Source organism: Barbatula barbatula, assembly GCF_947034865.1.
Source record: "Barbatula barbatula genome assembly, chromosome: 20".
Classification (NCBI taxonomy): domain Eukaryota; kingdom Metazoa; phylum Chordata; class Actinopteri; order Cypriniformes; family Nemacheilidae; genus Barbatula; species Barbatula barbatula.
In genome coordinates, this window is record NC_136783.1 from 16,589,239 (window position 1) to 16,613,973 (window position 24,735).

At 39.6% G+C, this 24,735-nt stretch overlaps 1 protein-coding gene across 2 annotated transcripts in view; it reads left to right on the plus strand.

The window, feature by feature from the left end:
- Window positions 1–24,735, plus strand: part of sipa1l2 (signal-induced proliferation-associated 1 like 2) — a 52,920-nt gene that overhangs the window by 25,033 nt on the left and 3,152 nt on the right. Inside the window, exons 3-19 of one of the 2 annotated variants that reach the window (XM_079482468.1) lie at window positions 57–184; window positions 1,280–1,468; window positions 3,657–3,831; window positions 4,095–4,198; window positions 5,431–5,588; window positions 6,947–7,532; window positions 8,969–9,243; window positions 11,341–11,565; window positions 13,598–13,735; window positions 14,317–14,396; window positions 14,611–14,717; window positions 16,284–16,705; window positions 18,144–18,368; window positions 18,818–18,868; window positions 19,293–19,422; window positions 20,794–21,013; window positions 23,653–23,784. In XM_079482468.1, the coding sequence (XP_079338594.1) occupies window positions 57–184; window positions 1,280–1,468; window positions 3,657–3,831; window positions 4,095–4,198; window positions 5,431–5,588; window positions 6,947–7,532; window positions 8,969–9,243; window positions 11,341–11,565; window positions 13,598–13,735; window positions 14,317–14,396; window positions 14,611–14,717; window positions 16,284–16,705; window positions 18,144–18,368; window positions 18,818–18,868; window positions 19,293–19,422; window positions 20,794–21,013; window positions 23,653–23,784 (3,345 nt within the window). The remainder of the gene's footprint in view (window positions 1–56; window positions 185–1,279; window positions 1,469–3,656; window positions 3,832–4,094; window positions 4,199–5,430; window positions 5,589–6,946; window positions 7,533–8,968; window positions 9,244–11,340; window positions 11,566–13,597; window positions 13,736–14,316; window positions 14,397–14,610; window positions 14,718–16,283; window positions 16,706–18,143; window positions 18,369–18,817; window positions 18,869–19,292; window positions 19,423–20,793; window positions 21,014–23,652; window positions 23,785–24,735) is intronic. The other variant, XM_079482469.1, reaches the window with a different exon arrangement.

The following is a 24,735-nucleotide window of genomic DNA, read 5'->3' on the forward strand; positions in this document are numbered from 1 at the left end:
CATTTTTAAAGCGATTTAAGGTTTGAGTCTCTTCTCATTATATCTTTTTCGTTTAGAGCACCAGAACTACTTTGGTCTTGATGAGAACCTGGGCCCGGTGGCAGTAAGCATTCGGAGAGAGAGACTGGAGGATGGAAAGGATGGACCACAGTATAATTATAGAGTCATTTTCAGGACCAGCGAGGTATGATGGCATCAGTTAATAGATTTCTGTAGGTTAAGACATACATAAAAACACACTATAGCTGTGAAATCACAAACGAAATATGGAGATTGTATATCTGTCTGTACAAGACCTGCTACTCTTACCAAACCAGTTTTTATTCTGAATATCTATCCATTCGCAGATTCTGTCTCCTTTTTAATTGAGTGCATTAAATCTAAATTTGTTTTTTGATAAATGCAATAAAATGTTAAATAAACCGAGAGTAACTTTTCGCATGCTTTTATCAGAAAATGGAATTACTTCTCATTCATTTATAATAGATTTTAACCATCCCCTTAAGTGCATTTCCCAAAGCATTACCAGGATCTCCACTGAATACCAAATAGATCTGACTTAATAATGGCATTGATTGTTTCGAAATCCCCTCAAGATGACAATGTCCATGGTGCTCTTGAGTTTTCCATGTGTGGTGACGTAAATTAAGTTACTGTACTACATGCGTTTGACGGCATTACAGCAGTGCTGACCGGAATGCCTTTCAAAATGGCAAGAGATCTTTCAGATGTAGTTTGCCAGGGATTTTCCTGACCTTGGCAGAATGGTTTGCTGAAGTCGTGGTTGGGCGTACAATGGCTCTCTTGCTAAAAGCCCAAGCGTTAATTCAGCATTCGCTGCAGTTAGTTGAGCTCAATTATTCATCCTGAAGGTTGGCATGATTTGAAGCTGGATTTTAGACTACTGGAATGATTTATCCATATGTTCAATGAAAGGATTTGGGCATGCTGTGAAGGGTACAGAACTTACTTTTTTGCCAGTGGTAGGTGAATTGAGAACATTTGCCTTTCATAAATAGTTCTTGGAATTCCATTAACTGTATTTTGCTTAACAAAATGGAGTATTATTTACTGACATTTCCTTTCTATTTTAATATAACCAAACCATTCCTAAGATAATTTTAGCACAAGGACAGTATATATCTATATACCCTGATGTTTTTTAAATTTGTTAATTGGTTACATTGTAGTTCAGCTAACTATATACACACTACCACTTACTTTCAAGTTTTTTCCCTTTACACCGCCAGTCTTCACTAACCTTCCTCACCCTCCTCAGCTCACCACCCTAAGAGGTTCGATCCTGGAGGACGCCGTCCCCTCCACGGCGAAGCACGGGACGTCCCGCAGTCTTCCTGTGAAAGAAGTGCTGGAGTATGTTGTTCCTGAGCTGAACATTCAATGCCTCAGAATGGCCACCAGCTCACCCAAAGTCCCAGAACAGTTGCTGAAACTGGATCAGCAGGGGGTTAGTTTTACACATACATAATAATAATGTTGTTGTTATGCTTGGGTTTAAAATTTTTAAACTGAGGAATTGCTGTTTGTGCTCTTCACAATCCCCGTCATCTTGGAAAAATGAATAGCTAAAACGGTCCTGGTAATTTCAGCGGTCAATTAATTATTTGAATGATTGTGCAAATGGTCGTACTACTGTTTTGACATTGACAGACAGTACGGCAAACACAAAGTGACATAAAGGAAGAAACATTAATTCTTGAGGATGATTCATAGCATGCGGTCTGCAAAAGCTTGTAATTATTAAGACATAATGGTGGGGGTTTAAGAAACCCTTAATTATATCCTTTATACGTCCCATTCGCTTAGACTTTTAATATGTACTGATAACATAAGAAACAGATGTTTTAAACCTCTTCTGATGATGTGACATCCTTAAAAGCTATTGTTCATTCAGCGAGATTGAGTTTCTAAAGCGGCGCCGATCCGGTGCTGATGGTCTCACAACATTACCGTTTAAAGGTTCAGATTTGCTGGTGCATCAGAATGAGATGGTCTTTTACCAAAGGAACCACTTTAAAAGAGAAAGATCTCATTACTTATTGACAGACTTGGACACACACATCCCAGGCGCTTGTAAAACCATGAGATGAGCAGTTTTGTCTGTAAATTGATCGAACAGAATTTGAGAGGCAGTAAAGGGCTTGATCGATATCGCAGCCACACGACAGCCGGAGGGGGAAGTTCTCCAGAGTAGCCCTGCAGAACAATGTGTGCTTTGAGAGAGGTTAGATTTACGATTAATGTTGGACTGTTGGTGTTTATAAATCGTATTTAAGTTTTTTGTAAATCAGTCACGTTAAATTAGTATATTTTAAAGGACATTAAAAGAGAGAGCTTAAAAGGCGAGTCATTGTCTCCCCCCGGCATCGCCATGACAACCACCTAGCCAAAAATAATGGCCACTTGACCTGTCTGAGACGCTGCCAACTGTGACCAGCAATACTTACAGTGAAAATAAAAGAAAATCATTGCTGCCTTTATGCTTTCTTTCATCCATCTTTGGCTGTTTCTTCATCTTGCCACCATATGCGTCCCCCCATATTCCCCCACCACTTTTAAAATGCCTTTTCTTTCTAGAGAATGTTGGTGGCATTTTCATGGCACAAAAGCCAAAGCAATTGTAAGAAAAGCACTAGAATTGCTTCTATCATTTTTTTAAATTGGTATGGGCTGGGATTTGGAGAAATTACCATAGACGTCTTAATGATTCCTGTGTGACCGTTCAAAGTCAAACTTGTCACCACGTTTAGCATTGTGTAAGTGTTGTGAATGTTCATGTAGCTCACTGTACATAGGCTTTTATTGTTTGTCAAAATAAATGACAGTGTATTATGGCTTGTCCAGTCATACTGTATGCCAAAACCCCAGCATCTGCTTCAGTTGCTCTTTTCTGTGTCTTTGGTTGATATGTGTGTCTCATACATAATGCAGAAGGGAAATCTGAGGCCAGTCTACATGTCATTATGGTCTTTTTATGTGTCAGGCTTTTGCACAGATTGATAGCACTTAACAGGACTAGATGGCCACTTATGGTAGGCGATGTATATTACAGTACCGTGACCATGTGCTTCAAGAGGGCTTTTTGATGATGTCGTGTCATGTGATGTTAAGTGGAGTACTTTTTTCTCATATAGGGTCATGGAAAGGTAGTTAAATATATAATTTTTTCGGGGGGGCTGCATCCATAAAAATACATTCAGTCATGTAATAAATATTTTTTTCTGATGCATAAAGAATAATGCACAGCTAAGTCTGTATTGAGATATAAATCACAGGACCAAGACACAAAAAGGTAAACATTTATTATTTGTAATAATGTTGGACCGACTGTGCATTGTTACTTATTACAGTGGTTTGCAAAAAAATAAATGCATGCACAAGAATGTAGATATATGCCTGTCTGTCACCGTGAACAATAATATAATGGCAAATTGACATTAGGAGACATCTATGACGTTAGCGCCGAATAATGAAATGTTCAACATTTAAAAAAATATATTTTTGACTATGGAATTGGTCAGTCAGAATAAAGCATTACATGGTGATAAATGTTTTCAAGGTTAAAGAATTCACAGAGATTTAATGACTGATGTTTTTAGAAGATTTGAAACTGATATTCTCTTTGTAATTTGTAGCTAAGCTACCAGCACAAGGTGGGCATCTTGTACTGCCAGGCAGGTCAGAGCACAGAGGAAGAGATGTACAACAATGAGAGTGGTAGTCCCGCACTGGACGAGTTTCTCGAACTGCTGGGTCAGAAGGTTCGTCTGAAGGGCTTTACAAAGTTCAGGGCACAGCTGGACACCAAAAGTAAGTGCCTCTTTCTTAAAGTTTCACATGATGTGTTATGTTTGAATGATCCTCTTTCACTGCTTGGCGAGTGGGTCATTCATTTTTAAAATGGATTCTGCTAATACCACAATTGTTCTTGGTCAGTTTGGGTACATGGGTCATGCACACTTTCTCATCATCTCTACACAGATGAGCCATTTGCAAATGAGTACACGTTAAGCCACACAGGAAACAGATTTTGAGGTATTATGTGTGTCATTATAATCTCATCTTCTGTACAGCGGACTCCACTGGCACACACTCTCTCTACACCACCTATAAAGACTTCGAGTTGATGTTTCATGTCTCTACAATGCTGCCCTACACACCCAACAACAGACAACAAGTGAGTTTGACACATACCCTACAGACTTCCTTTTTGTATCAAGTCAAATGAAATGTAAATATGATCTGAAAAGCAATAGATCAGTGAAAATGTTGCCATAATTGTATCACCCTGTGATTCAATCAATTACATATTATTTGGGAAACAATTGCTTTTGGTAAATAAAATGAAATGAATCTATAAAAGAAATAAAGATTTTAGGATCTAAATGTGTGTGTGGTGACATCATTTTCATTATTAGGGGAACTGTTGCTGGCTCCCATAATAATTTAGTTATTAAAAACACATCCGAGATAGACTTCTGTTATTGCTGTATTATGCACACATCATCAAGCACCTGTGCAAATGAGATTCAGGCCTGTGTGATCCGTTACATGGTCCTCTTCACAAGCACTATAACCTCTTTCAGCCCTATCAGCTCTCCGTTCAAGTGCCCGGTCTTGATCTGTGCATCTTTCAGACCCCACAAAACCCAAACCATTGGTCCTGCATGCTGCTAATTGTAAACACTTGAGCACTTTGTCATGGCAACCGTCTGAATGCCTCATCTTATCAAAAAACTCTCCCGTTCCAGTTACCCAGACGAGGAACAGATTCTGTGTCTTAAGTAATTAGTTAGACACATGAGAGATAATTGATAGGAAATGAGTAGATTTTTTTAAGCGTTTAAGATCTTAATGACTGTTTTAATTTATTTGGTGAAAGATTTATTTCCTTTCTGCGCTGTACTTTTCAATAGGCGGAACAATCCTAATATAGTCTGTGGCAGATTAATTGACCACCCTAAAAGCTTTCAGTCGATGGCTTCCTGAAATCCCTTTGCCTAGACAGAGCTCAGACGGATAAAGAAATGGAGATGTGTGATTTTTAAGGAAAGCTGTTTATACAGAATGGGAAGTGAAGGAGCCTGTTTGGCAGATTTTTGAGATTTGTTGTTTCCTTTCCACGGTATACAGGTCCGACAGAGATAATCTTGGAATTTGAGATTCTAAATTTGCTCTTTGGATAAGAAAATTAAAGATATACAAATAACTACAGCGATACCTTTACATTTATTCACATCACTAGTGCTCACTTTTATTGACTGATGTGTTCTTTGCACAACAAAACAATTAATACATACCCTTGCCTTTAAAGAACGCTTAAAATAAAAACATAAAAATTGTATTGTTATGAAAACCCTTTTCTGCTTGGTTATGTATTATAATGGCTATATTCTCTACCCCATCCAGCTACTGAGGAAGAGGCACATTGGGAATGACATTGTCACCATCATTTTCCAAGAACCAGGAGCTCTTCCCTTCACACCCCAAAACATACGGTCTCATTTTCAACACGTCTTCATCATAGTCAAAGTCCACAACCCCTGTACAGAGCATGTGTGCTACAGGTAAGAAAAAAATAAAGCTTCATTTGAAGTTAAACTATCAATCCCTCCTTAAAAGTAAGGGTGCTTAATCGCGATGCCAACAGTAAAGAACCAAATTTGGTTCCACAATGAACCATTCAGTAAAAGGTTCTTTAAAGAATTATCTCTTTCTTATCTTTTAGTAATCTGAAGAACCTTTTTCACCATAAAGAACCTTTTTTGAAACAGAAAGATTTTTTCAGATGTTAAAGGTTCTTTATGGAACCATTTAGACAAAAAAGGTTCTTCTATGGTAGGGTGAAGCACCTTTTATTTTTAAGAGTGTATTTCAACCTCTTGAATAAATGCTTCGGTTAGATATATAATGTAATACGCATGGTGTGACGGTTTGGCTCGCACACGTTTCTTTGCTGAACTAAATACTGTTTCTGTGAAAGTCAGACCGGTCCCTTTTGACTGAATCAAATTTGGTAAATAAAAGATTTCATCTTGAGAAAGATGCTTTCCAAACAGCTTGGCGACAGTCAGATTTGACCTCTCCAAATGATAGAGAGGATTAAAGGATAAGATCGAAAGGGAATTCAATTTCCAGTCTTATGTACTCACTGGGTGACTTTTAAGCTTGTTCAGTGTAACGTTGCGGAGAAGCTGAGGGAGCTCGGAAACCGTCGTGAAGGAAAATTGGCCGTTTCATCTTCTAAGCAGATCGGTTTCACACTGCTGCGAAACGATTTCAGACTGGAAGTTTGAAGTCAGATGGACAACATCGCTTTATATTACGGATGTTCTGTCGCAAGTTCTTTGTTTGAAGTCAAAAGTCTTTCGGTGTGAAATAGATCATTTCATATTTATTTAATATAGGGCTGCTAAATTATGAATTATGAATTTGGTCAATATTGAGATCCCGATTATTTAACACAATTACTCATTAACCTTTAAAACAACATAAAAAAACCTTGGCTTTTAAACTGAAAAATAAATGTAAAGAAATAGCACTGTTGAACCAATGTAAAGGAAAGGTGTGCGCTGTGGATTTAAGAAAAGACAGGATCCTTGCGTTTACCTCGATTATTTTGTTTAATTCTCGATTAATTGCACAGCCCTAAATTAATATCCAAAAAAGAAAATTATTAGCATGCCCTCACGTTGTTCTAAACCTGTATGTTACATTCCAATTGAGCACAAAGGTAGATATGTTCAAATGTTTATTTACATAGAACTATAGTTCATAAGATTGACAGCTTAAATATTATAGAAACATTATACGTGTTTGGACAACATGGAAACGCAATGACAGGATTTAATTTTGCATGAATTATTGGTTTAATTAAAAAGACTAAAAAGCGAACTCATTTCAACCTTTATTTATTATCCCACAGTGTTGCAGTTGCCAGATCCAAAGATGTGCCTGCGTTTGGTCCTTCCATCCCCAAAGCCGTAATGTTCCCCAAGTCTGCTGTGTTCCGGGACTTCCTGTTGGCTAAGGTTATTAACGGCGAAAACGCGGCGCACAAATCCGAGAAGTTCCGCGTCATGGCAACACGTACCCGCCACGAATATCTCAAAGATCTGGCGGAGAACTATACCAGTGCCACGCCGGTGGACACCTCAGGAGCAAAGTTCAGCTTCATCACCCTCGGCGCCAAAAGGAAGGAACGTAGCCGGCCGAGGCTCAACGCTCATCTGCACAGCGCAGGGGCCATCACGTGGTCCGTCGTTGCCCGGGACAAATGCCAGTCTACAGATATCGGTTGCTTGCTGGCTGTCTCTCGAGAGTTTGTGGCGCTCATCGAGGAGGCTTCCAAGGAAGTGGTTTTTAACTGTTATTGCAGGGACGTGATTGGCTGGAGCTCGTCCTCCATGGCGGGCAGGGTGAAGCTCTTTTACGAGCGCGGCGAATGCGTGGTGTTTTCTGTGCAGGACGGATGCCCAGAGGAGGTGCGAGAGGTCACGCAGCGATTAGAGGTATGTGTTGCAGATCTATGGGAAAAGCTCAAGTTAACTTTAAGCTGGAGCTCAGATCAGGATTGACTTTTAACTGCGGTTAAGGAGACGGTGTTGGTATACAGGATCAAGTTTCTGTTTGGAGTATCTGCAGCTGCAATCTTTGGGACGAGGGTCACTGGATTAGCATTAGAAAGGCAAAAAAGATCGTGTTAGAACAGATCTCCTTAGTTTACCTTAAATCTTACCTTAGAGCCCACTGAAGCATCAGCACTTGAATTCCCTAAACGTCTTTCACATTTACATGAATGTAAAACCAATCAAGGGTTAATAATAATGAAAACCTTACAGATTTTTTAGGAATAAGTGAACACTATTGGAATGTTTCAGGTCTTCAGAATCATTAACCTTAAATAAATAGTTAACCAAAAATAAAAAAATGTAATTTTTCATCCTTACAATGTTCAAAATCTAAATATAATTTGTATATGACTCTTATTTCTGAGACATGACTGGTGTTTTTCTTCATGTAATGGAAGTCATGTTGTTTGGTTACCAACATTCTTGAAAAGATCTTCTTTTGTGTTCTGCAGAAGAAAGAGTCATACAGGTTTGGAATGACATAATGATAGAATTTTCAGTTTTGCCCTTCACTGTTCTCAGCTGGTCCAGATCTGTAGACTGAGGCTTTGTACAGTGTGTGGGCAGGGTTTAATATGGACCGGTGTGATGGATACATTCAGTGTGTGTGTGGTCAGTTCACTATGTGACTTCACAGCTTGTAAAATGCCTTCTGTCAACTCATAACATATCTCATAAACACCCTTTAAATTGTTGTTTATTGCGTAGTGTGGTTTGTGTTGTCATCGTATCATTTGTGTAGTAGACCGGAAGCAGATTTAATACAGTTGTTTTCATGCAAAGTCTTCAAAAATAAAATTTTAATAATGGTATAGGTGTTTCTGTGACAAGAATTTTGCCTTTTTGTGTTAGATTACATGGTTTAAAAAAAAAAATTATTTGCACCATCAGCTGTTGAGCAACAGATCATTGAAACGAGATTGTGTTTTTTAGCCCATAAGGGCCTTTTGTTGTTGCTTAGGATGCTAAGAATGGTGCCTTTGGGCTTTTAGAAGCTTTGCAGAATAAGAGTAAGATCAGCTTACCTGAAGTTCTCCTAAAACTGTTTGTTTTGGAATAGAGGAGCTGAGTGCAGAAGGTCTAAACTGATATATGAAACGTTGGTTTAGGTGTTTGGTTCTCTGTATGGGGCTTAGAATGCAATACAAATCTGCTCCTATCTCTGTTATTCATGAGACCATCAGCCTGTTGAGTTGTGACATCGTATGTTGGTTTGACATCAGTTAATTTCACCCTTGGAAGCTTGAGATATCCGGCCATAGGCAGATAGTAAAATTAACAATGCATCAGTCTAACCAGTACCGTGTTCTTCTCAGATGGTCACAAGGGGCTGTGAGGCAGTGGAGATGATCCTGCGCAGAAACGCCCTGGGACAGCTGGGTTTCCATGTGAACTTTGAGGGCGTGGTGGCCGATGTGGAGCCTTTTGGGTTCGCCTGGCAGGCGGGACTTCGCCCTGGTAGCCGTTTAGTCGAAATCTGCAAAGTGGCTGTTGGGACGCTAAATCACGAACAGATGATCGACCTTCTGCGAACCTCCGCCCCGGTCACGGTGGTCGTCTTGCATCCGCACGAGGACGGCACCCCCAGGAGGTATAGTTTTTTCATTTCTACCTTTATTTTCTTCAGCCAATCTCATATTTGTATTACCAATCTCATACTTTTGTATTTTTTGTATATGCATGTAATAAATGTGACATATATATATATATATATGCGTCTATATTACCAAGATTGCTTTAAATGGCAGATATTTGTAAATTTTATTCATTATAAATATAGAGTTATTATTATTATATATAGCAGGTTAAAATAATGAACATGTCCAGCTACATTTCGCAATACAGCCCTACAAATGAAGTCTTTATGTAATGTACGGACAGATGGGCAGCACCAGTTTCTCACTGGTCACCTCCTGAGGAGAAGATTAATCCCGTCGGGATTATTTGCGAATGATATGATCATAGACCAGTCATGGTTTGCAGAGCCTAAACATTGTGGAAACCACTTACAAAAAAACAGGCCTGCAGTTCAACGCATCCCAGATGACCTTTTTTAAACATGAGCTTCATATTCTGGGGCTTACTAAAAACATCTGATGTCAGAGATTAAAGTGAATTTCTGAACTGTCAATAACTGGATTGACTTGTATTGCCCTCTGTAAAGCATAATACCAGACTCTTTGCCCTTTGTAAGCAAAAACATATAGGATTGCTGGAGGATCTGAAATGCTGTATATCGCTGTATTTTAGGGCAAGTCTGTTGTAGAGGGATGAAGTTAACAGAAACATGTCCGGGCAAGTCAGGATTGTATTTAGTTACTCTGCTGATATTGCGCCAGGGCAAAACGTTTTGCAATAATATTCCAGTCGAAGGTCAGTGAACAATAGTTTCAAATAGTCAGGTGCCTCTTTTAATTGTATGGCTTGATAAGGAAATGTTAGCTAGTCATTTTTTAGCAACCTGGCTTTATTCATTTACAGATTGATAAAACGAGTGGAATTATATCTTTAAACTATGGAATTACAAACGGTAATGAATCTGACAAGAACCTCGTTTGGTTTTGTTTGTATTGCGTTTCTCAATTTTGTGAATTTTGTGTTTGAGAGTCTGTGAGAGTGTGGTGTGCTTCACAGACTCCACAATAAAATACAGTACTTGAAAAAATACTTCTGAGAAAATCTCACTTGAGGGCTCTTGGCTGTTCTTGCTTTTCATTTGAAAAGAAAACCAGAGGTTCTTGTTTTGGAAGTATCTCAGCGTGTGTTTGTGTGAGAGGATCAGATCGGAAAACACATCATTAACTATCAATGAATCCTGCTGACGTGAGCCGGACTTGTGTTCGATTTTTGTCTGTTTTTTGCTTTCTTGTTATCTCTCTCTCTCTCTCCCTCTCTCTTTCTTTCTCTGCCTCTTTCACTTACGCGCACATTGTTGACAGTTACAGCATAATGCAGTATATAATTTGTCTGATACCATTTGTCGTTTCTCAAATCATTTCCATCATTTTCACTTGAATATTCAGCATGGAGGGATGACACTTTATGTTGATAGATTGAAAAAAAGAAGGACTGAAAAACACTGTAGATTCACAATTTGCTGCATAAATAGCCTCTCACAGTTTTACATTTATAATTTATCTTTATTTATATATTTTAGCACCCTTGAGCTCAGAAGCGTGAAGGAAGCGATCTAGCTGTCGGGGGTCTTTGACCTGCAACTTAGCTGCCATGATAATCGTCATTCTTTCTGAAGGAACATTCTGCCCCCATAATGCAGTTTTCAACCTCCCAGACATTTCAAAGCTAATTAACTGTATTGAAACACAGTCAGTGATGTAACCGAGAATGCGGTTAATCCATAATAGTGATGTGATCACTCACCGCAGGCGCTTTTTTAGAATGAATTATGTTGTTGGGGACATGTTGTGCAGTTGTTTTTAAAAGGAGATAAACAGGTCGGCTACTGGACAAAAACCTGGATCCAGTTAGACCTGGTTTGTTTCTTGTCAGAAATGGTTAAACAAGCTATTTCTTTCCACTACACAGCTACAGGTGTCATCTGTTTTGTATACATAGGCTCAAAAAAATCCATGTAAACGTAAAGACTATACCAGAAAGAAAACGGTAGTTTTCAAATAACTTCCTGGCTCATAATGGATTTGTGTCTTGTCTGCTCTGTGTCCCGCAGAGGCGCTTCAGAGATGTATCGCGTCCCCATTATGGAGTACAAGACACTTGGTACTGGGCCCGGTTGGCATCGGATGACTCACGTTCCCCAGGCGCTGCCGCTTTCTCGTGTTTCTCCCACTCAGGGTCCAGATCGACCCTCCCCGAGCCAACAGATGTTCCAGTATGCCCAGGCTGCCATCTCACGCAGCACCTCCTTCGATAAGAAGTACCAGGATGGCTCCAGGTAAGAGGCTAATATCTGTCCTGCTGAAAAGTCTGGCTATTCTGCCTGCTTTTTATTCGTTTTCACAGGCGTCTTGCATGAAAAAAGTGAGATGATTTTAGTTTATCATAACATCTCACTCTTGAACTCTTGAGAGATGGCTAAAGGGACATGTGAGACAAGTGTGGAGAGGTTCTCACAAAGGTGTAGGGTGGATTGATTTGCCTTTTGTAATTGATCCTCCATTGCAGTCATCTCTGCTACAGTATGAACACACCCAGCTGTGGGTCATGCTTACTCAGCTCTGTGTGCGCGCGCTTACACGTGCATGTGAACCAATGCATGTTTCAATGCATTGATCTCATTATAAATGTCAGTACTGTCTGTAGGCGTTTTCACTAGGCTTCATCACAGCTGAATAGGTCATCATCGATCCTATTTTCCTATTTTGTATCAGAAAATGATACAATGGTATGGACAGATAAAGCAAACACGGTGTTATTTGTCTTTGATCTGAGAAGAAGCCTGGGAATGAACATATGAATAAATATATCTGGGTCATATTCTACTTAAGATACCAAATAAAAAGTTACAGGAAAATACTTTAAATTCATATTTATTTTATTATTTATTATTATTATTATTGTTTTTAACCAGTTACAGTTTATTTTATGGTTTATTTAAGTTACATTTTTTATCTATTCAAGTTAATGTTTATCAAAACATGATCTATTTTATTTATTAAACATTTGTTATCTTTACACATTTTGTTTCTTCAGCACGTGGCCCAAAGTTAACTTCTGGTCTGTGTTTGTTGACTGGTCTAGTGGCTTATAATTAAACTATTTATATTTAATTTAATTATTTGTATCATTATTTTATCAAATAAACAATTCTTGTAGCTTTGTCACATTTAAGTTTAGCCAAGTAGCGGTTTTTATACTGTTAATCCAACATAAAATTGGCAATACATAATTTATTTTTGCTAGCAAAATAATTTACTTATTTATTTTGCTTTTTATCAGAAATAATCTGAAGGGACTTCTTTCCGGGTGTGTAGCAGAAGTTACGTTTAGGCCACAACGTTTGTTTATGTTGTTGTTTAAAACTGCCTATACTAAAAATTGTACTTGATATTTTATTACTGTAATTGAATACTTCTTTTTTTGCTTAATTATGACCTGACATTTCTAAGCAGATTCCTGAGATTCATTCTTAACTATTTACCATACACAAGACTAAACCGCGTCCAGATGTTACGGGGGCCTCGTACAGACAGTCAAGCAGAGCCAATAGTAATGTTTTCCGTTGTTAGGCTGTGTTTGCCAGCAGCTGTGAATGTGTCAGGACAGGTAACAAAAAGCAACACCTGGTTTTCATCCACGCTGAGCTGCGGATGAGTGTGAACAGCACAGCACCAGGAACTATAAGAAACAATGATTCATAACAGTAATTATCCTGACACATCTCTGCTGACATATACACTAAATTTGTCTTAGAGGGGAAATCCAAAAGATTGTGTACAAAGGCCATTAAGAATGACACACCACCCTGCGGATTAGAGAAACTGAAAACCAGTCGTGTCCGAATCTGGCATTCCGATTTCTCAGGAGACGCCTTGCATGGTGAGCTAATTGGGTGCATGATTTTCCAGCCCTGCAAAGTCTGATGCTCTTGAACATTACACGTCTTCTTTTGCCGTTGAGCGACTGCGTGTTGCATACTAGTCTCTTCACCTTGTCTAAAATACACACACCTTTGTGGCCCCTTCACACGGCTTGTCATCTCCTCCCCGCTGTGCCGAAATCCACATTGCATACAGTCTGTCATTCCCTTCTGTATTTCCCTTATTCCCACCCTCTGGATCAGACATGCACTCAGCCCTGGAGACTCACAGACCCCGCTATGAATAGTATCCGCTCTGCTTTTTTTTTGACAGTGTTTCCTCCCTCTGGGCGATAATATGAATGAGTCTCCTTCGGGTCGTTGTTTTAGGTTTGTCTGGGGCCTTTCTTTGATTAATGAGCGTCTTCCTTTTGTTTCCTCATTTCAGGGTGTTGCAGGACTTCGAGATTGTTCAGAGTCCGTCTGGAAACCCCGGCCAGCATTACTGCAGCTCCCCCAGTAACCAGTCGACCTCCAGCGACCCGGGGCCCTGCGGCACATGGGCGCAGAAAGCCAGTTATGATGGGTAATGAGATTCAGCAGCTGTGTAGCTCAGACACTAACAACCCTGGCCATTTCAGAGGACATGACAGAGGCTCATTTTTTTAGATTTTGTGCAAATCTTTTGTGTAAAGAGAATTAGGTGCGATTGAGAAGTTGATATTTGGCGTGCCGTTCTGGCTCCTGTTTTCGGTCATCTCTGGTATGAGATAATGTTTCATGACCGGTTTTGTGAAGATCAGCTGTTCATTCGCAGACAGTCGCATAGTCTTGTAGCCACCAAACCCCACCCCAAGAATGCCAGAATCGGTTTTACACCTTTCTAACTATTCAAAAGGTTACATTGATGACCATTAATGCATTTAGGAAATGTACTTTCTACTCTGAAATGTATTCTTTATATATTCTATATTGTTTATATTTCTTAATATTTATACATATATTTTACATACTGAACATACATTATGTTAGATTACCATGTTTTGCAATACATACAGTATTTTACAGTATACAGTATTATTATTTCAAACTCTTATTAACATTTTTTTGATCAGGCTGTACAATTTGATTGGTTCAAAGTCATTTATGCCAAAACTTTTTTTATAGATTGCAGTCACCTGCTCTTCAAGACCAGCCAGAAGAAAAGGAAGACCGGGAGCACAAGCTGGAGAGAACTCGATCTGCCGGTACGATCAACTCTTTCAATTCTTTTTAAACCACATGGGTTGTGTTTGCTCAAATGTCTTATTGAAACCCACTATATTTCACTGAAGTGCAAGTGGCCTTTTGTTTGCTTTATGAATTTAATAAGCTGCATTAAATAACTTGAGATATTGATTTTCCAAAAATCGAATAAACAGCGCTCCTATTGATATGTAACATCATGCCTGTGATTTTCAGGGTCGCCTTGTGTTCCAGAGGCCAAGTGGCACATCCCCTCCACCAAGATCTTGAACAGAGGTCTGCAGAGACAGGGTGCGAAAGACTCTCCTGGTAAATTCCCTCGAGTAAGTACTCAATCAATGAATGATGTGATCTCTCTCTATGTGCTCATTATTATACTGAAAGCTCTTTGAAGGCCAGACGCTGTTCGTTTCGCGTCAGTCTACAAAGCCGTGATATTTGGTAAAACAACCGTTCACCCAAAATAAAACATTGTTTGCGTTTCTCGCCCTCATGTCGTTCCAGACGTGTTTGACTTTCTTCTGTGAATCACAAAAGAAAAATTGTAAAGAATGTTGTTGTTCTTTCTTCCATACAATGAGAGTGAATCGTGACTGAGTCAGTCAGACACTAACCTTCTGTTTAAAGTTTCCTGTTGTTTTCCATGGATGAAAGAAAATATACAGGCTTGAAACAGCACGACAGGGACGACTAAATTATGGCAATTTTCAGTTTAGAATATTTTCTATTTTGGCTGATTTGTTTTTGCGTGCATATACACATGCAAATATCTGGTTATCCATACAGTTAATACATCGTACTGTACATGAACTCTAGCATATTTTATTCGCTTGCATGCGTGTGCGTCCAACTGTTCGCATGTTTATATGTGGCTGTTGAGTGCAGTGACCTCATTAGTCAGGAACATGTAGTTGGCAGTGTCGCAAACCCGCCACATTTCTCCGCGCGGGTGGGTAGTCGCCCAGAGAGGTCACGGGTGTGGCAGAAAGGGGGGTTGACATCTATGGCAGATGGCCCATCTAGACATGTGATCCATCTAGGAATTGACGTGAGAATGAGGAATACTGCTCGGTTACAGAATGACGCGCATGCTCGAAGATAGCAAGAGCGTTCCGACATTACCTAACATCAGGTTCACAAAAAATCCACCTGATTTATCTAGCTCGAAAAGGTCAACCTGCCCTTAGTGTTTTTGTAAGCTGATGCTAATGTAAAAAAGTGATGTCATAGGTCATGTTTATCTTATATTAGTAACGTCTGCCAAGTTTAGAGAAGTATTTTGTGTTCTTGTACTATGCCGAACTGACACCTTTCTTGCGATGGTTTATTGAATGCATTGCATTGAGCCAGAGGGGATATTTGAGTTTTCATCCAGCTAGAAATCGTGGGCGGCAATAGACGTTCCAATAGAAGCCATGCATTAAAGTTAAAAAATCATCCACTTTTTATTCATTTGAAAGGACTTACATTTAGAGGATGCAATTTAACAGAATGATCAATTATTAATTTTCCATCAGATTGGTTACAGTAGGTAGTAATGGTGCCGCGCCGGTTCTTCTGACCGTTGCTGTTATTGCTAAATGGATAAATGCACTCCAGCGCTCAAGGGCTCCTTCATCCATATTTGTTGCGCTGTATTTTGACTACGAAGGAACCAAATGTTTCATTTTCATAAAATGGTTTGCCTGCCTCTTATTTAAAGCTTGTGTAGTCCTGTCAGGATACTGCGAATTGTAATGCTAGATTGTGACCGTAATAAAAGTCTGTAAATTAAGAGTTTAAATGTTTTGCTTTTTAAAAAGGAAATATCTGTATTCATTTATTCCACTCAACATACAATATATACTGTATGTAGGTCACCACAATAACCAGCAAATTCTCATTTTTAGAGCCGTGAGAAGAGCTGCCACAGTCATTGCTCCTCCAGTCACTCCAGTAACACCCTCTCCAGCAATGCTTCCAGCGGCAGCGACGAGAAACATTTCGGCTCCGGAGACCCAATGGATCCGGAGTCCCTTGGCCTCACCTACATAAAGGGGGCGTCCACGGACAGTGGGATTGATACAGCGCCCTGCATGCCTCCTCCAGCTCCTCCTCTGTCCCTGACTGGGGTGGGACCATCACGCATGGTCATGAGGGACGGGAGAGTTGATACGGGACTCCCGTGGACTCTGGAGTACCCTGAGGAAGGAGAGGAGGACGAGGGAAGGGCAAAGATGTTCCTGTCTCAGGGGTACGTCCCTGCTACGCCTACAGGACACACGACTGATGGGAGCACAGGAGATCTGAGCGAGATATCATCGCTTTCAAGGTGAGAGAAGTGGAGGGTGAAAGAACATTAAAGCAGCTAATAAATGGGTCATGGTTGTAGACCAACAACTAACTGGTTTAACTGGTTAATTATTGACGATGACCAGTTTATCTAGATTTATTATTAGATCACATTTTGCTGTCAAACAACTTCAGATGGATTTTGGTTACCAATTTCAAATTTAACTTTTTACGACAGTGTTGTGACTTTCAAGTGTCTCAAGACCACTGCATTCTGTTCCATTACATTCCACAACGTGTAGCTGATTTTGAATGCAATAATTAATTTCTTCCTCCTAAGAAGTGGATCAGATTGGGGTCAAAACCCACAACTTGCCTAATTATGCAGTGCTTCCTCACGGCTGCTTATTCATCTGCCGTTTTAAAGTCAATTTTGGCAATATGCAGCTTTCCACATCCCTAAAGATAGCCTTGATTTTTAGTCCTGAATCCTGCATAGCGCTAACAGATCGAGTGCCAAAGACAATCATGAGAACGGATGGGTATTATTTCCGACAACTTTTGATTCACTTGGCCAAAGCTAAACAATAAAAGCCTTATGAAATCACATCTTCAGCTTATTTGATTTCTGTTTTGGCATGTGATGTTTGAAGGATCAAACTGAACTTCTTATCCCCATGGAACAGCTTTGCTCAAAGTAAAGATTTGTTTCAGAGTTCACAAAAGAACAGCAGAAAAATGCATTTCTGTTTTTAAAATTGGTAGTGAGGACAGACTTGCTGGTTATATGGCTCGTCGTTTGAGTTACTAGATCTAAGGCGTGGAGGCAAGTGCAGCCAAAACAACATCATATCAACCCCCGAGCGCAATCCCTGTTTTCCTCTCTTAAGATGGACGGCTGCTTTGCATGGTGAGCCAACAGTGTAATAAAGGCTGCTTAAAAGTGCACAAGACTTCGGGCGGTAACAGCTGCGTTGTTTATGTTGTTTCAGCTGCTTTTAGCCTCTTCCCATGTTCTTGCCTTCAGAGTTCTCTTAAAGGTCCAGTGTATGACATTTAGCGGCATCTAGTGGTGAGGTTGCGAAATGCAACCGATGCCTTACTCTCCCCCCTCCCGTTCGAAGCACTACGGCAGCTGACCGAGCACTAAGATGTTGTCATATTTTTGCTTCTTTGCCGAAGGAGATAATGCATTTAAGAAACGCGCTCAATAGAACAGTTTGTCTGTTTTGGGCTACCGTAGAAACAACATGGTGAATTCCATGTAAGGGGACCCGTGGTGTACGTAAATAGAAATATCTCATTCTAAGGTAATAAAAACATAACGATTCATTTTGTAAGGTCTTTATATACATCTGAAGACATAGTTATGTATATTATATTGTATTTCTGTCAATAGATCCTCCACAAAATTGATTTATTTATTTTGATATTTGTTTCATGTTGGTAACACACATGACTCTCTATTGATTTCTCAGTGGTTCCCGTCATTCTGGAAGCCCTTCTGAGCGCTGTTCGAAGAACTCCGGATCCATTGACCCTTCAAAGATCTACATTATCTCTCCCACTGACACAACTCAAGGGGGTGGCCTGGAAAAACACTTGCATAGTTGTCAATCGCAAGGTGGGCAGTATTTGACGGGGTGGAAGAAAGGAGAAACCGAGCATTTCCTTGAGGAAGAGGGGCCAGCCAGAGAATTCAGGTAAATACCATTACTATTACCACTATATGGAACTTAATGAACACTAAAACTAGAGTGTGTACAAATTTAATAGTTTTAATTTTTGTAGTACCTTGTTTTACAAACAAAGTCAGGTCTGGCTGGTACCTTTACACAGCAGTGACATTTCACAAACCTTTTAGGTCCTTTACACATTTTTGCTGACAGCGTTTTAGAAATGATCTGTGTCAACAAACATACCATAGAACCTCTATCAAACACCATCCAGACAAAATCTACTCGACACCTGCCACTTTACATTATCAGACAGCAGGCCTGTGCTGACCATTAATGCCTGGATGAGATTTGATGGACAGGCTGTTGGGTGACAATGAAGCTTTCCAGACACAAAACAACGCATGACTGAGATTCAATTGAATTGATGCAAAGCTCTGTGTAATCATTTTCATGTCTCTTTCTGTTGATATCAGTGGGTCACAAGTCTTGTCTTTGCTTCTAAAGACCCTTTTGAGGAACTCAAGGTAGTCTGATTCATTTTCTGAGCTTGTATTTTTTAATGTGGCGTTACCTTCCCTCTTGGTGTTACTTACCCTCATGGCACGTGTTACACCTGCAGGTCACAAGAAGCTGTACATTCACTTATGAGACTATAATCCTGTACATCAACTGATTTGTCTTTTCCGTAACCCCTGCCCCTGTAATCCTTTGTTTTTCCTATAGAAAAGTGTCTTTGCTGTTGCTGAAAAATGTCAAATCCTTTGACAATAACACATATGTACCACACATGTAGTGCACTTTTATAATTCAACTTAGATTACAGCAGAATAAAAGACGCAGCTAATGTTTGTCGGTTTGTTTGTCGCCTTTTTTTGCTTTGCTAAGCTGTTTGTTCTTCTCTTTGTTCTCTTTTTAACACCCACTCCTTTATCTCCCTGTGTCTCCCAGGGGTCTTTATTTGACAGACCAGTCTCAGGTGGTTAATAGTGCTGGCGAGAAGCTCCAGACGCTCTCCAAGGAGGGTTTCCTCAGGATGCTTCTACCTGACAGTCCCTCGGCGCAGGCGGGTCACGGCAAGGTGAGTTTCAAATGAGCCCTGGAAGATGACTAATGCGGTGAACAAATTTTGTTAAAACATGGTGAAAAAATATTTAACCTAAATGTGTAGCTATAAATGACAAATAAGCAAATCAACCAATCAGCATCTTGTAGCAACCCTGTGGTTGACCAATGGAAGTGTCTATAGTAAATTCGTTCACAAAGGGGGTTTGCCCAGCGAACGGTCCATTTGTCAATCATCATATTCTGCCTGCAGCATTGGAAAGCTTCCTATGCATGTGTGTTCTACATGTTTGTTGGTCTCAATTTTCTGTCTTATAGTAACATATTGTATAATTTGCTGTAGACTTTTAACTAGTCTCACCCTGCACAAAGGTTACATTTTCATTTTTCTAGCCTGCACAACATTCACCGTTCTGCATTTGCATTACATTGCATTTATAATGTGAATAGCAATAGGGCATGGTGCTAGCGTGGGTCAAGGTCATGCGTTTAATGCCATGCGTCCATGGTTTGCAAATTTAAATGAGTTCACAAAGCCTTCTTTTAGTATTGAGAACAAACCGTTGCCTCTCTGCTGCTTAAAGTATTGTAAAAATCTGCAAGGAGGGTTTAACCTTTGCATTTTAGGTTTATTTATTTTATAATAAGGAAGATGCTTTGCTCATTGTAGGTGCACAGGTTTGTTGAGATTTTGTGAATCTGGAACAGGAGGAACAAAACTAAACAGTTCACCCAGAAATACAAATTCTGTCATAAATGTCTGTGTTCTTCCAAGTATATTCCTCTGTGTTAATCAGAACAAAGACATTTACAGTATACAGATTTGAAACATTAGGGGTAATCGACTCAAGTAGTAAATGGTGACAGAAATTTTATTATCGAATGAATTATCCCTTTAAATGATGCATCGGCCTACACTGAATCTATTCACTTCACCTTTTCCATTTTTTGACAACTTATTATAAAATCCTCATCTTTGAGGTCCACTGTGACGTTTACTGGTCTAATTGTGTATTTGTCAGAGCCCCCGTCAGAAGTGTGTCCATTGTACCTGCATTATTGATGAGAGTGGTATGACTCTAATAGGTCTGACTCGCACGCAGTCACTCTGACGGCTGCTGCTGATTGGTCCCCTGCTGGCTCTCGTATTTCCCATCCACCCCCCCCCAGCTTCCTTCCTGCAATTCAATTAAGTGATATGTGCTTTATTGCCACGGCAGTTTTATTAACAATATTGCAGAGCCTTTCACATAATCATATTCTGATGAATAATCTCTGTATTTTCTCTACCAACCCCCTCTCTTTGTCTTTTCTCTTTGTTTTCCTCTCGCCCGTCATCATGTATATTTATCCCATCCATCTCTCTCTCTACTTTTTGTTCTTTCAGATACAGATTGTCGCTCAGTCTCCACGCCGCTCCCTATACCGAACCCTGTCTGACGAGAGCTTGTGCAGCAGCCACCGGAGAGCGTTGTCATTGGCCAGCTCCCGCAGCTCCATGCTGGACCAAGCTGTGCCCAACGACATCCTGTTCACCAGCACCCTGCCCTACCACAGCACCCTGCCCCCTCGCATGAGCCTGAACCACGCAGCCGGTCAGCTCAAAAGTAAGTTCTACCTTGCACCACAGATCTTGATGATGTTGTCATCAATATTATAAAATAGATAAACTGGACCTGACTTGAAGCTCTTTGTCAAAGGTCTGTCTATACAAGACTAGACGGTAACACTAATGCACAGTCTGGCCTCGGTAATAATAAGCTGTCAACATCATCTTCAAATCCATCCCTCTATCAGCTGAGACATTACAGATAATGTAATAGCCTATTCGTTTGCTGGGACATGAGTTGATGATAATGAGAATAAATTACACTTTTTTTTAGGCTCATTTTTCTATCTCCCCAGTAAGTTCACCACATTCCTTCCTGTTAAAGTAATTTTATCTGCTACAGACTTTAATGTGGTACTTCGTAATGAAGCAAATAATGGTACTATAAATCTGCTGCTAATGCGCAAGAGGCTCACTGCTAATCTTGCTATTATACTGTATGTCTCTTGAAATATTGTAGTGGAATAAAATTTACTTAACACGGCTACCTATCATTACAGTAACATTATTGTTTTATGACATTTCAATTTGAGCCAATATACTGTATGTTGGTTTATAATACATTTTAAGACCCACAAGTAAGACCAAGGGACTGTACCTTTAAGGGTGGGTTGTTGGTTCCGTGTTAATCGGTTTGTGGTTTATTCTGACTCGCTGTTCATGAGATTGGTTGTTTTAAGTGGAGAGTAAAGTTGACTCGACGCATCTCCGTCTCGTGTCTACTCATTTATTGCACTCCACAAAATGTGAGTGAAAGAAAAATATATTGAATATCTATTTTTTTTTATTAGCATTTTTTTGCAGAAAAGGAAGACTGGAGAAACAGGTCAAAATAACAGAAAAGATGCTCTGTATTTTTCAGACCTCAAATATTGTAAAGAAGACCAGTTCATATTCACTTTTTAGCAATTCTTTATTATTTAGGAAAAGTGAAACATATTTATTATGTGCTAACCTTGATTCGTCTTGTCATTCTGCCAGTCTTTCACATTGCTGTTGGGTGACTTTATGTCTCTCCTCAGATTTGATTTTGGACACTGGACTGGAATGGCCACAATACATCTAGAAATGCTGATTTAATGAAAATTTGAAATATATATTCAGTAAAACTAACAATTAAAAAGGCTTAACACAAGAATGTGTCCTGTGTGAACGGCCTCATACGCCTCTTGGCTTGTTTTCACATGCAGCCACTTGAGCCGCTCTCCAGCTGTCAGAGACAAAGCGTCCTCTTCTCATAATGGCAGAACTCCACGCCAGCCAGCTTCATTCATTATTCAAATCACTCTCGGCTCTCAACGTGGTCTGTCTGTCTGCCCTCGCGAGCAGACTTCAGGTGCATTATAGGATGTGCTCGCTAGGTCACCTAAGGCTAATTCTATTGCGCCTTTGGCACTTTATTGGCCAAAGATACATGAAATGTTTTGCCAGTTGAGTGTTTGACCAAAGGTACATCGTTTTGGTACTTTGTCATTTTGTAGATTATTTGATTATTATATGAATTATTGACAAATGTTTATTCGTTGACCATGAGAAGGATTTTCTTATCTAGGTGAAATCTCTGCCCAATGAATGAATGTTTAATGTTGTTTATGCAGGACTCTTCCGTTTGTGTCTTCAGTGACCGTCTAATTTTTTCTTATCAAACTGGTCATTATCTGTAGCTGAATGGTTGAACTGTAATTGTAGTCTCTCGTGATCTAAATTATTTAGTCAAAGTATTTTTAGGTCAAGGAATGTTGTGTTCAAGTACGCATGCTTTAATAGATCCCCACTGGGGTAACCTTGAACGTTACTGTTTTGCTTACAGGACAAAATAACTGAATCATAAAGAAACAAAGAGAAAACTAAATGGAGAGAGAATTCTCAGTGTGTCCATAGTCTTGCTTGGATCTTGGAATCGGCAGTGTTTTCTCTGAGGAGGCGAGAGTCTTCAAAAACATTTGGATGAGAAAATACTTTGTATTTACACAGTACAAAGAGAAAAACAAAAATATAAAGCAAAGGTTTTGCCAAGCATTGTCTAACAGTGACACCAGTGCCGAAGGTTCAGAGAGAGCTGGTGTGTCTTATGTTTCTCTAGAGGTCATTGGGGTTCCGTTGGGTTCTTATTTGGTTTTTGTTGGGTTCTCATTGGGTTTGGATCCTAAAGCATCATGTGTACTAGCTCGGCTGTGTTTACTGAGCATTTGGTGACTAATGGTGTGATTTTTATTTTTTATTTTATTGATATCAAACATAAGGTAGTATTAACAAATTAAATGTCTTTTAAATACTGTGTTATTGAAGTTTTAGTTGCCAAACAGAGCCTGACAAGATCTTTTTTTTTACAAACATATACTTTGTATAACCTTTATATAACATAGTTATTTCCATGCTTGTCAGTAGTCCCAAATGTAAATGTTGTTCTAACACAAAAATATGCCAAATGCAAAGATTTACGCACAGACCCAGAGAGGGACTTGGCCTCCTCATTTTGGCCCACCTCTCACCCCTGCTCGCTGGTATTCAATCCTCCAGAGATTCACTCCATCAGTGGGCCTTATTTCTAAACAGAACACAGATATATTGGGTGGGAGGATATGGGTGAACTGTAATGAGGGCTCCAGAGATTAACCGTATGTTATGTTTTTACAGATGAGCTCTGGTTCTCTGATGGCACGCTGGCGGACAGGGCCAAGCTGGCGGACACTGGGCTGATGCCCCTCCCTGACCCCACTTCTGGTCTCAACTGGTCACATCTCCTGGATGCTGCAAGGGCGTTTGAAGGTACACAGCAGAGGGCATGTGAAGCATGGCTTATGCACTGCACATTAATTTCAGGCTGGGTTTTCTCTGGGAACCACAACATTATAAGGTCTTGACCTACTGCATTTAACATTGTTTGTGGTTATTAACCCCAAGTTCTCTTACTGGCAGTGTAGCATTCATTGCTCACTGTTATGGAATGAAACACATTTTTTTCATAAAAGTAAAAAGGTACAATTCTAAGACAGTGTTGTTGAAGCTGAGTGCTTTGGTTCAAAGTTTTAAACTTTTTGATAAATATCAATTAAATGAAATAAAAATAATAAATAAAAATATTCTTAAAAAATTGAAATATAAATGATTGATGATTATATTTATTTATTTATAATGAACTCAAGCCTATATTGATATATGTAGCAGAAAATAGTTTTTCTTTTTTTAGTTAATGATACCTAATGCATTAAGTATTGTTAAACAATTCAACCTCTTTGTAAACCGTTAACATTATTGAAGTGCCATATGGAGAAAATTAATAGGAAAATTGGCTAAATTGCCTGGTCCCTGTTGTGCTCTGTCGGTCCAAAGATTTCATCGGGGAAAAAACAGATCCTTAAATACCTTTTCGCGCTATTACTGGAACTGTGTTTCCTCTCACCATACGACTCAAGCGGTTCTCACACACCATTACCAAAGTTAACTGAAGGTTGCACAAAACAGCACCCTTTCTCCTGCTCTGACGCTCTTGACCGTGTCCAAATCACCACGTTTCTCTTTTCCTCCCATTCATTTCCTCTGACTGCCTGAAGGCGCATTGTTCCGCAAGGTGCTAATTAGGATTGGAGAACGTATTTTGAGCATGGAGAAATTAAGCCATTATCACAATGCGAGCCCAGCAAGACACCACTTAGGGAAATGACTCAAGCCATTGCTCGCTGTAATTACACATTTTGGGTTTTGGACGCCTTTACTTGT